Source organism: Pipra filicauda, unplaced genomic scaffold (assembly GCF_003945595.2).
Source record: "Pipra filicauda isolate LSUMZ 115617 unplaced genomic scaffold, ASM394559v2 scaffold93_size3172892_pilon, whole genome shotgun sequence".
NCBI classification, from domain to species: domain Eukaryota; kingdom Metazoa; phylum Chordata; class Aves; order Passeriformes; family Pipridae; genus Pipra; species Pipra filicauda.
In genome coordinates this window covers 652,993-664,778 of record NW_024105131.1, presented here as the reverse complement: position 1 = coordinate 664,778, position 11,786 = coordinate 652,993, and the positions used below count along the sequence as shown (strand labels likewise).

Below are 11,786 nucleotides of genomic sequence, written 5' to 3'. Positions count from 1 at the left end.
GCAATAGGTACTACAACCATCTTTTGATATGATTCTGCACAGATGGAAAAACAGGTGGAAAGCCAACCTGATGTGAACAGCCTCATCACTGGTTCAGCGGGCTGACAGCATCTCTCTGCAATGTACATGGAGCAACTTTGGAAAGTGGGCCTCATTTCATTTAAGGCAAAAAGGATAATGTAAAATGCATTTCCCATTACTGAAGTGGTATTATTGATAGGTATAGTCATTATGGGACAAACATCTGTGTACCTGAGGCAAGGGGATGAAAAAAAAACAAGGGATGTAGTTATTCTACATCCACAATAGGCAGCTCAACCACGTTTGCCTACCTTTTGATCAAAATTAAAAAAGACACCCGATTTTTTTTTTGAGAAGTCAGCTTGTATTGAGATTATCTCTGTGAAAGCACCTGTAATACCCCAAGGTAGTACCAAAACAAAACAGATCAGTATTATTTTTCTTTAAACTGTTAAACTTTATTATAAATTAAAATTTCTTTACAAAAAATTGCACATAATTGACCACTCTTAGGTTCTGATGCACTGGCATTTGCAATAGTTTCTTTAATCTTCAAGTTTAATAGTCTCTGCCATGAGTCCAATGCAGAAAAGGGCAGTAAGCAACCCTCTTAGAGCCTTCAAGTGCAAGAAGCATACTTGTGGCCACGGCAGTTACACTTTCCTTAAGAGCGGCTGCTTTTGTTTTAAATCCTGTAATGAAAAAGTCTCAAAAAAGGTTTAAAAAAGGAAAAACCCAAAATGGACTACTTGCTTTTTACTGTAAACACAGCCCAGTAAATTAATCCGAAACACATATCTCTCAGGCATCAGCGAGAGTGTCAAGTGAATCAGGAACAGCAAAACAAAGAAAATAGTAAATAAAAAGAAAACATAAAAAAATAAAGTCTGTCATTTTGATTAACTATACTTACGTAGATGACGTTATGAGAATCTGGCAGGGCCCAGAAGCAAGGCCAGACAGGGAATTCATGTTTCCAGAAGGTGGTCATGTTAATTGCTTCCAGGTTCAAGGAAAGCAGATCGGAGACTTGATATGCTCAGCAATACTCATCTGCCTTACACAGATCTTAGGGCACGGATCAGCCTGAAGAACCATTCAACTGATTTTGGCATTTTATAGGACTTATGGCTGACCATACTGAGTGTTCAGTAATTCTTGTTTTCTGTTCTGTAAGTGCTTAAATTTAAAAGCTCATCTAGGCTGACTCCAACCTCTTGGCACTTGGAAACTAGTTTTCTCAGGTTATCAGTTTTACCTCCTCCTGATGCTTCAAACAAGAGTTGCTGAAAGAGAGGGGGAAGCAGATATAAGATTTAGCCAGAGCCTGAGCATCACCACATCTATGGATATGGGATATGCAGAAAATTTATATGAAACCTCAAACTGAATCATAAGGAGAAAACATTACATCTTTCCACAGTGTTGCACATAGAGGTAACTTCTGAAGGGCTCTCTGATATAAATGATGGACCTGCAAAATAAAGGCAAGTATTAAAAGTCAGCAAATTTCATGCACTCAAAATGAATGATTTGAAGCACAAAAATCTCTTGCAATAATTTTTAAAATACTTTTGAGGTAAAGCATTAAATTGCTACTAAAAGCAAAGGTGAGTTTATGTCTGACCTTAATTCTGACCCTTGTATGAACATGATTAGTTACATGAGTACATTGTATTTTTCTTCACAAGATTCTTGCCTCATTCATTGCACAGGATGGAACACATTCAGAGAATGAAGCAGCTTACTGAATATTTCTCTTTCACCACTCAATATGTAGTCTCAAGGTCTTGTTTATTGCATATCATCCCAATCCTGCAATAAAAATAACTGTTTCATGGGTTTTTTTCTTTCAGCCTCTACGTGTACTTTAACAATCAGTCTGAGTTTTTGCAATTCTCGAAGAAAATGGTTTTACCATTTTATTGTTTAAAATAGAGGACCAAAACATTTAATGCTAGTACTTACTCAAGTCTCCAACTACTGGTATCTAAAGTACCAGCTTCAATCAGTCATTAGGGGAGGTATTTGTTGGCATTTTAAATACTTGTACCCATTTTTATATTCTTTTAACAAACCTTTACGTGACCTCTGAAGAGAATAAGTGACAGGTTCTCCAGGAACAGGAAATCCAGAATCTGAATTACAATTCAATTTTAAACCAATATCCTTCTTGTTTACTAGAAAATCTAGTTATCTGGAACAATCACTGATTTGTGTAAACAGTTTTAAGTGCTCACTACATCCCAAACTAAGACCCTCCACCCCCCCACCCAAAAAAACCCCAACTGCACTGTGTGTACCTTCTTAAGTGATTTTACCACATGCCATATAGTTAGTGAGGTGGTTGCAGAAGAAAACCATGCGATTTCTTCTGGGTGTAATCCAGCTACAATGTTTCACATATGCCTTCATTTTAATTGGTTCATTTTCTTTAAAGGCCCTCTTTTTGATGCATTTGAAATATATTTTTCTAACCAAACAAATCTTTTCAGTCACCAGCCTTTTCAGGGATCTTTTCAGTCACCAGCCTTACTTATAGGCAGTGCCTTAAGATGTAGTCCATCTAATACAATGACTGAAGCAGGGATCTGTGACTAATTACAGATTACACCAAACCAACACAGAGACAGAATTAAGGTTGAATAGGCAACCATGCCTTTGATATCTCCTGACTTTGAATTATTTGATCTTACAAACCAAATAACTCTGCTTGGGGGATGTTCTTCTTAAACATTCTAGGGGACAGCAAAAAAGGAAAGAAAATATTTCATATGCAAGTCTAACAATAGCCATGCTATCCCTTATGGATCAGTTAAGCTTTAACACGGATTCAAAAGAAAGACCACAGACAAAAAAAGAAGGATGCTAAGAAGTCACTAAAAGAATGACACAAAACAAGATACAGCAAAGAAGTTAGCTCAAAGACACCACAAGCAAGTGGTGAGTCACAAATCTAGGCCCTCATGATAACCCCCTAGCCCCAAATACATAGCATCCTTCCACAGGCAGAAGAATATTCTGATAGCAGCAATACCAGGCAGATCATTCTGTTTGAACTGAAATGTGATTCAGTTGCTATGCCAAAAACCTCTTGTATTTGTATATAGTGATTTTCCCCTTCCCTAAGTACCAATAAGTAACCTTGTTATTTTTGGAGAAAAAGAACTGATGTCTTTTGGGTGGTCAGGAACTATTCAAACTCTTCACATACACTCATTTGGCAGACCCACTCTTCCAACTACTTCACAGAACCAAAGAATGGTCTGGGTTTGAAGGGACCTTACAGATCATCTAGTTACAAATCCCCTGGCATGGGCACCTTCCACTAGACCAGATTGCTCAAAGGCCCATCCAGTCTGGCCTTGAACACTTCCGGGCATAAAGTATCTGCATCTTCTTTGGGCAACCTGTTTGTGTCTCACCACCCTCACAGTAATTTTTCCTAATATCCAATCTAAACCTGTTGGTTTGAAGCCATTCCTTCTTGTCCTAGTACTACATGCCCTTGTAAGAAGTTCCTCTCCAGCTTTCTTATCTACTTGTAAAGACAGTCATTAGCATCTTTCAGCAAAACAAGTCTTTCTTCCCTCTACTGTATTTTAAGTTCTAGCAATTTCCTCCAGGTAAAAAAAAAAAAAATTAAAAAAAAAATCAAATAGGAGAAGAATACAGCCCTCTCAGTAAGGGAAAGATAACCAGAAACAGTATGCCCAAGTACTCATTCATTATACAATCCATTCTACCGTGACTGTCAAAGACATTTCTCACACTTGAGGTAAATGTTGTGATGTTTATAAACAAGAATATTTCAACTACCTAGGAATCTTGGGTTTACAGATGACCATTGCTTTGGATAAAGCCAAGATATGAGAAGTCTTATAGAATTTCATAATTACTCATTTTAGTACACTGTGTTGACTTACTTCTCTTTGTCCCATTAGAAAGCATTCGGCAGCAATGGCTCTGAGGAAAAGAAATATATACAAACATTTACTCTTGAATTATTTTAAGTGCCATTAGTGGCAGAATATTGACTGTGGAATGGAATTACTAATTCCTTGAGAAGAAACTGACTAAATTCCAATGAGGTTAATCTACATGAAAAGATAAAAATAGCCATTTTTTAAAAACAACCTTACATGAGCAAGACATTTCAGTTGTTCCCCATTATGAACAAACACTGAAGAAAAAGATCAGTTCAGCATCACTGGATAATGGAGAATACTGCTATTGTGATATATAAAGGGGAGGGGTAGAGAGGGGGGGAGACAGAAGTCAATAGTTGAATTTAAAAAGGCAACTTGTAAATACATAATTCATATTTATCTGCATAATATCCATTCACATAAGTTTCTCCAAGAGGGAAATTTCATTTCTCATTTTTAAGAAGTGACAGTACCTCTGTCTGCTGTAACAAACAGTTACTCTCTAAATAATAAGCTAATGAAAGAGAGGCTTCCAGTACAAGCCCAATTGGAAGGACATTTCAGATTTACCTTTGTGATGTAAACCTTATAAACAAAAGCAATATCTATGAAAACAGATGTATGATTGTTGCATTACATTTTCCAGATGGCCAGGCATGTTGGGATATTATATGTAAACATCTTGGCTTGTAGTTTCAGAATTTGAACATTGCTCTCCTCCCAGTATCGCAGAAGCAGTCTGTAAAAGGTATTCATGAGAAAGGAACACTGCTCTAATCACTTGGACCATAAAAGCTGTCCAAAGATACAAACACACTATACAAAATCTATTATACCTAATCTGAGCTGAGAATTGCAAGTAGGAAAAAACCCAAGCCACCATATACAATATTAACTGATCATGCTCTCAGAACAAAACAAAACAAAAATGTTAAAATACACTTTCAGAGAATAACTAAGAAGTACAAAATCAGAGAGAAAATATGATCTTGGCACATTACAAATTACAAGTGGAATACAAATCCACTTTTAGCATGCACAAAGTAACTGCACATTTGAAAGGAGGTAAATTAGTTTTACAGTCATGTGGCTAGAAGTACTGTTTAGTCAGTTCTGCTCACCCATTTCATGCAGTATCAACATTGTTTAAGGGAGCTGCAAGTTCCATCTAGACAGAATCGCAACTTGGTTTAAAATTAAGTCATTCAACTTCATGTGCCAAAGGCAGGTATACTCTCCCCACGCCCACAACCACACACGCTCATTTCAAGTCTTGCTTTGAGTTCTTTGGGGTCATTGTTGATGATGAACAGTGTTTCGGGACTTTTCAAAACTACTCAAATACTCATGCATTCAGTGCACCTGAATACAGTAAAACATGGACTCCCTAATCCTGGAAGAGCGCATTTTGAAATACTGTTCAAGTAAGAATCAGTGCAATGCTTACATTTACTGGTCCTTTTTCCCATAAGATTTTTTTTTAAATATTGGTTTCTCTTTGCTAAATAAATATCAAGTGCTTAAGGTGCACTGTTATAGACTGGTGTATCCATTTCTGTTTGTTCTATGCCAGAATTGTACTTGTAATAGATCAACAAGTAACAACAAGATTTTAACATATATCTGACATTTCTCTACACACTTGAAATTTTGACCACTTTCACTGATCATGTACAATGCAGAGCTAATTCCTGTATAAGTATAACCTGTCTGTAGATAGAATAGAACCTTGTCAAACACAAGATTGAGATGATGTCAGAAGGCACAATATGCCTCAAGCAACATGCAATAATAGACGAAGAGTTTTACTTCCATGGTGGAAAGCAAATCATGCACGTCTTACACAAAAAACAGTAGTTATGTTAACAGTCTGTTGGTCTTGATTCTAAGTATTTTTACATACCTCAGTGCAAGTCCAGGATTAGTAGGCATGGTAGAACAAAACCGTTCCAAGGTTTTGGAATGCTGAGATTTTGGAATGCAGCTCAAATAAAAAAGAATTACCTGTAGAATTTGAATTATAAACATTAATCCACTTTATAGCTCTTACTTTGCTAAGAATAATGGAATGACAAACTATGAACACTATGACTAAAGGGAGTTGCCACCTTCAAACCTTATCACTCATGGGTACAGAAATCAATTTGTACAATAAAAAGTGTCAAGTTGCTAGCACCACATATTAGTCCCTCCAGCCTGCATTTAGTGAGCAAAGAGAAACGCACTGCATGTTAGCAAAATGGGATCCAGGATTTCTATAAGCTTTAGTCTGTTTGGGTAATTGCTCAACTTGTTTTTACTCATAACTTTACTCCTTCTGTTTCTCAACGACTGTACTTTCCAAGAAAAAAATGACAGCGTAAATACTGTTTCCATCTGCCAGTATTATAGCTCTGCAGACCACTTGTGCTCAGCCATATCTGCCCTCCCTTATACATTTTCTCTTCTCTCTAGAAAAAAATAATTTGTCACTAACAGCTCTATTCACAGTGTTACAACATGGCATAAAGTTTGTCTTCGCCTTACACACCCTTTATTCAAAAGGTTGCTGCTAGATACTCTTCTGCTCAAAACACTACTACCCTGAGACCGTTGCTTCTTTTCCTAGTAACTCCTAGCTTTCACAGTGTTCATATATTACTGGTGCTGTATTTGAACAAGTAGATTACAGGTACCTGCTAACAGGTCATCAGCCTCTTTAGTTTAAACTGTCCACAGATGCATTTTTACCTTATTATGAAACTCATAATTGGTCCAATAATCAGCAGTACTAAACGGAATTGGGTATCGTGTGGGGACTGTCACCAGACATCTGTTCACTAGATCAGTAAAAAGCTTGAATTCTTGAACCTTGTTGTTGGATCCAACAACTTTGCTATTGATAAAAACAAGGTAACTGGAAGAAAAAAGAAAAAAAATAGATGGTTCTGGTAGCCTTCACTTAATAGTTGAGATTAATTGACTTTCTTCCCTTACGAACTTACTCTAACCAAATGTTCTGAACAGTTTCCTGTTGCATCACTGCCCCCAGAGCTGCTTCATAAGCATCCAGTGCTTCACCAACACTCGCATGAATAGACTGGCACAAACTGTTTACATAAAAAGATAAAGTGTTGTATGTCACAAACAATACATGTTATTGCACACTAAGAGTAAGACACAATGAAGAATTTCCCATCCTCAGATGCAAGAAAAAACAGTGTTTTCAGTTTAGCAGTATCATGGACTAATTTATCAGTCAATTTATTAAAATGGGTAAGTCTCAAAAGCAGGTAACAAGGAATAATAAAGCAACCATGCAGTTTAAAATGCAACCCTTAAAAACAAATTAAATCTTAGGAATTATCTTCTATTCCTGTAAAGTACCCTTTTACTAATCCTTCTAATATGAATGCTCTAACTGCCACAGAATGGAGACAAGTCTTGAGTTTCTGTTTGAGCTCCAGAACAATACATTTCAAAGTCAGATTAAAGCCACTTGAGAAATAGTATCAGACTGTGGCAACAAAATTAGTGTTCTGAAACAAGTATTACCAGGATCTGGGGCAGAAACACCCTGATCACATCAGGAAAAAAAAGAAACTTGACAAGAAAAGTAAAAAAAAAAAACCACCTTAATTTTGTTCAACAGCTTCTCAAAAAAACATACAGTAAGACCAACATACAGTACCTCACCAAAGACAGAAGCAGACACATTCTTTGATCAAGACGTTGTGAACAATCCTTATTTCAAAGTGTAAAATTACAGTGGTAAAAAGGTAAGACTTTCACTAAGTCATGAGGAGAAAAAAAACCCCAAAAAAAACTAACAACCTCATGAAAGAGATTACAGAAATACAAAGATAGGGCTGATGTTGCTACCTTGCTACAGAACCCTCCTGACTAGGGTCATATAATCAGAGTGGCTGATTCTACTTGTTTTCCCCAAGAACTACGCACTAAATCACCAATTGCTACTCTTTCTAAAAAAGCGAGTGTATGCATTTGTGCGCACACACATGTACACACACTGATCTCCCCAAGTAAAACACTCTTACATGAGCTTTGAGGCTTTGCTGATTTCAACCTATTTTATGTTGCTAAAAGTGAACTTTTACATGTTTTGTCCTCTGTACCTGAAGAAAGAAAGGACAGATCTGCAGGCCCAGATACCTAGACACTTACTGTAGCAAAACTGAAAGAGAGACACTCTGAAAGTAATTTAGCTCTGAAAGTAATTTAGGCATTTAATACAAGAGCACTAATTTCCCTTCTTAGAAGCAGGTGCTAAAATACAGGAGCACCTGAGCTTAAGACAAGGTCCCTTATGACTAAAGAGTGACCTCAAGTGTCTTAGTAACAACGCTTCTACTGTGTAAGTGCCAAACCCAAAACTGACCTTGTGAAGAGGTACTTTCTGTTAAAAAAAAAGGCATTTCAGTTGGTATTAACGGACAATACAAAAAGAAAACATTAAGATAACCTTTATATAAGGTTTAGATTAAGTTTACTTGAAAACCATAGATTTTACCTGTACACCAATTAAAAACTATAAGCAAGAGTGGTGAAGAAGTTCTGAGGAGTCCTCAATCAGTATGTGAAGCATTATCATCCTTGCCCCTTCTACATATCTTAAAAGCCAAATAACTACTTCTGAAGACTGACAAACCCAGACCATGAAGTCGTAAACTTCTTAAACAGCCTAAGCCAACACTTCAGTAATCATAGTTATGTAACTAGTGTAAGTTATAGATGGCTAGTACTTTGGTGTCTGGCAACCCTGTATACTGCTGCTATCAAAAGGAAGAAATGAAAAAAGAAGATTGTGTATACATGACAAAGATGTGTTCCTCTGCAATCTCTTGCAGAAGATCAGGTCAGTTTACTGTGGAGGGGTTTCTCTCCATGAAGAGCTGAAAAAGCAGGTCAAGGAAGGTGGGGAGACCAGGACTAAACAGAATGGGGAAACTATTGTAAAATAATAGGGAGGCAACTGAAAGCCAGGAAAAAGAACAACACTACTAGCAGTAGCAACCTAAAACAAAAGTAAACCAAAAAAATCATTTTGAGGTGAACACACCTATTACTGTTCCCATAGGTCAGAATTTCTGAAAGATTTCTCAAGAGTAGAATTTGACATGCAATTCAGTTTCATAAAATTATCTCCATTGTGAAGCAGGTTGGTAGGTTTTCTAAGGACTGGCAGATCCTTTACGGAAAGAACCCAAAGTGATACACCCTTAGGCAAATAATAAATACTCTGCTTTTTGAAAATGGAATTTACTCAGACCCAAGAGCTGTTTCTCAGAAATTCTTTACAAAAATCTCACCAGTATATCTGCCACAGATATGGGATTTGCTGGTTAATAACATCATCCATAAGATGTTCTTTATAGAGGGGTGATGTAAATTCAATTGGCATTGGAAAATTCAAGAGATATCTACAAGAGAAAAAAGTAGTAGTAAATGAGAATATCATCCTACATAGAAGACTGCTATGTAGATGTAACAATCAGTTCAAAAATCCAGTTCATGAAAAATACTAAAAAATACACACTTTTCCTAGATTTAGTTTAATTCTAACTAGATACAATTAATACAGAAAGCATTACATAGAAATATAGAAATAGTTAATATAGAAGGCATTTACTCCCTCATTATTTACAGAACTAAATGTTGACTTTTATCTGAGACTTTCCCTGGCCCAAGTAAAATACATTATGACAGAATTGCCTACATACAATCAACTAGACTACTTTACCAGTACTAAATTTCATGTAAACAAATGTAAGCAGGAATAAAATCTAATACCTAACTTAGACATTACAAAACCTCAGCTGCCTAAGCTTTAGCACAAAAGGTTTTTGCTTTGAAGGCCTTCAGAAGCATCTACTTTGGTCATAAGAAACTTGCATATTTCAAAACTTCAGTGAAGTCTCTCAATTAGGTGCTAAAATTCAAGTGGAAAATCATCAGGCTACATATCAAACCTGAGTCTTTTCATCAATAATAATCTGATTAATAGCATGCTGAACCTCTGGACCGAGCTTTTTTTCAAGTGCCTAAATAGAGTGTTTTAGATGCGCAATTTTAGGCTCCCAGCTTTAAGGGTGGGTGGGTGGGGGGAACCAAAACCAACTTTCACATATATATGATTGATTTTCATTGCCCAAATCCAGACATTTAACTTGCTTACTATTTTATCTTTAAATGTTCATAGGTTTACAAATTAGTGTCTATGCAAAAACAAGTATAAACCTTATGAACTACCAAATCATCATTCACTGAAGTTTTGGCAAATCATGCCAAGCTAAAAAACAGAAGAGTTTAAAAGTTCTAGACTTTCTTCTTATTCAAGAAAATGCCAATATTGCCAAAATTAAAAAAATACTCTAAATGTACCTTAAGAGATCCATGGGACCATGCTGTTGGCATGTATTCTCAAAGAAAGCTGCCACAAAGTCTTGCAACAGTGGAAGAATACTGCTTGATCTTTCCTGTTTTGTTGTTTGGGTTTTAAATTAAAAAAAAATAAAATCAGACATCAATCTGAAAATGGTAAGAACAACTTAACCAAAATAAATAACAAGTGGTGTGCCTATCTCTGCAATGCTCCATTGTTTTCATTCTCTCAAGAATGAAGTCTAACCGGGTCACTCAGCAGGCAGCAGAAAAAAGCTGAAAAAATATTACAGGTTCTATTTTTACTTTCTGTTATTCTTGCTTAAGGATATTAACACTGAATTAGAACAATCTAAACTATAAATTTATGATTTTATATAATTTCTATTATTATCTTTTATAATTTCACTTATCTTCCCAATTATACTTTTCCCATCTACATAAAGGAGTACTAGATATTACAAAAATATAATTAAGATTAATCCATTTGATGAGTATTTCAAACAACACACAAAATCTGAACTTAATAAATCTAGCAGACCAACAAATTAGTTTTGGAGTGGAGTATTACCTGTGAAACAAGAAATTTACACAACCGATAAAAAATTTCTGCATTCTGAGGATTCTTCTCAAAAGCTCCAATCCACACCTTGTAGGCACTGTCACTCTGCTCCATCTGCAAATATAAGGTGGCCAAACTCTCCAAGAGCTGACAGTTGCTAGGACAGAGCTCCAACAAAGACCTGCAAAGTTCTGCAGCAGACTCCCACCTTAAAGAAAAGTAAAGATAAATTTTCAAAAAAAACAGCTGAGTACTCCAATCAAAAACATCTTGAAACAACTTACCTTTCAAGAAGTTTCAGCAAAGCTATCATGTTTCTGTAGAGAGGAAAGCAAACAGCTATTCTTTTGTCAGCCTCAAGGCTTTCATCAGTACATGTTTTGACCGCATCTTTAAAAGAAAAGTAAAAATGAAGCCTTTAGACCTCAGGCAACATCAAAGTTATTTGAAGTTTTAACATGAAAAAAGTCTCCTTTAACATAATGAAAATACGTAAGTGTGGAAAGATATTACTGAGAGTGCTGCTTTTCCAAATTATTAGAAAAAGACAATCTTCAGAAAAGCTGTCTTTACACTTATAACCATGTTGCAAGGACAAAAATCTTTCAGTTTCATCTCTTATTCATTTTAAAAACAATTTCCTACCAATGAAACACTAAAGCAATATTACAGACAGAAGCATATCACTATATTTAAAATCACATCCCAGGATTTCCAGCGTAGCTGCTGAAAGCTATTGAGACAAAAGCTAATATAGGATATTATTTTTCTTCTCTGTATCATAAAGAGTTATCCCCATTATCATGGCTACACTGCCTTTTCTCCCACAGCTGGGTTACTCCATTGATCCTTGAGTATTTCCACACTGCATTACCACCTGCAGCATATTCTCA

General features: G+C 36.0%; 1 protein-coding gene across 4 annotated transcripts in view; it reads right to left on the bottom strand.

Annotated features, from left to right (window-relative positions):
- Window positions 1–454: 454 nt before the first annotated feature.
- The window catches only part of ZFC3H1 (zinc finger C3H1-type containing), a 41,953-nt gene continuing 30,621 nt past the window's right edge, over window positions 455–11,786 (bottom strand). For all 4 annotated transcript variants that reach the window (XM_027721910.2, XM_039391308.1, XM_039391309.1 and 1 more), the window contains exons 25-35: window positions 11,178–11,283; window positions 10,903–11,101; window positions 10,332–10,426; window positions 9,260–9,370; window positions 6,935–7,039; window positions 6,681–6,846; window positions 5,854–5,954; window positions 4,588–4,689; window positions 3,948–3,987; window positions 1,433–1,495; window positions 455–1,307 (exon numbers count right to left, since the gene is read on the bottom strand). In XM_027721910.2, coding sequence (XP_027577711.1) covers window positions 1,170–1,307; window positions 1,433–1,495; window positions 3,948–3,987; window positions 4,588–4,689; window positions 5,854–5,954; window positions 6,681–6,846; window positions 6,935–7,039; window positions 9,260–9,370; window positions 10,332–10,426; window positions 10,903–11,101; window positions 11,178–11,283 — 1,226 coding nt within the window. In that variant the 3' untranslated portion in view covers window positions 455–1,169. The remainder of the gene's footprint in view (window positions 1,308–1,432; window positions 1,496–3,947; window positions 3,988–4,587; window positions 4,690–5,853; window positions 5,955–6,680; window positions 6,847–6,934; window positions 7,040–9,259; window positions 9,371–10,331; window positions 10,427–10,902; window positions 11,102–11,177; window positions 11,284–11,786) is intronic.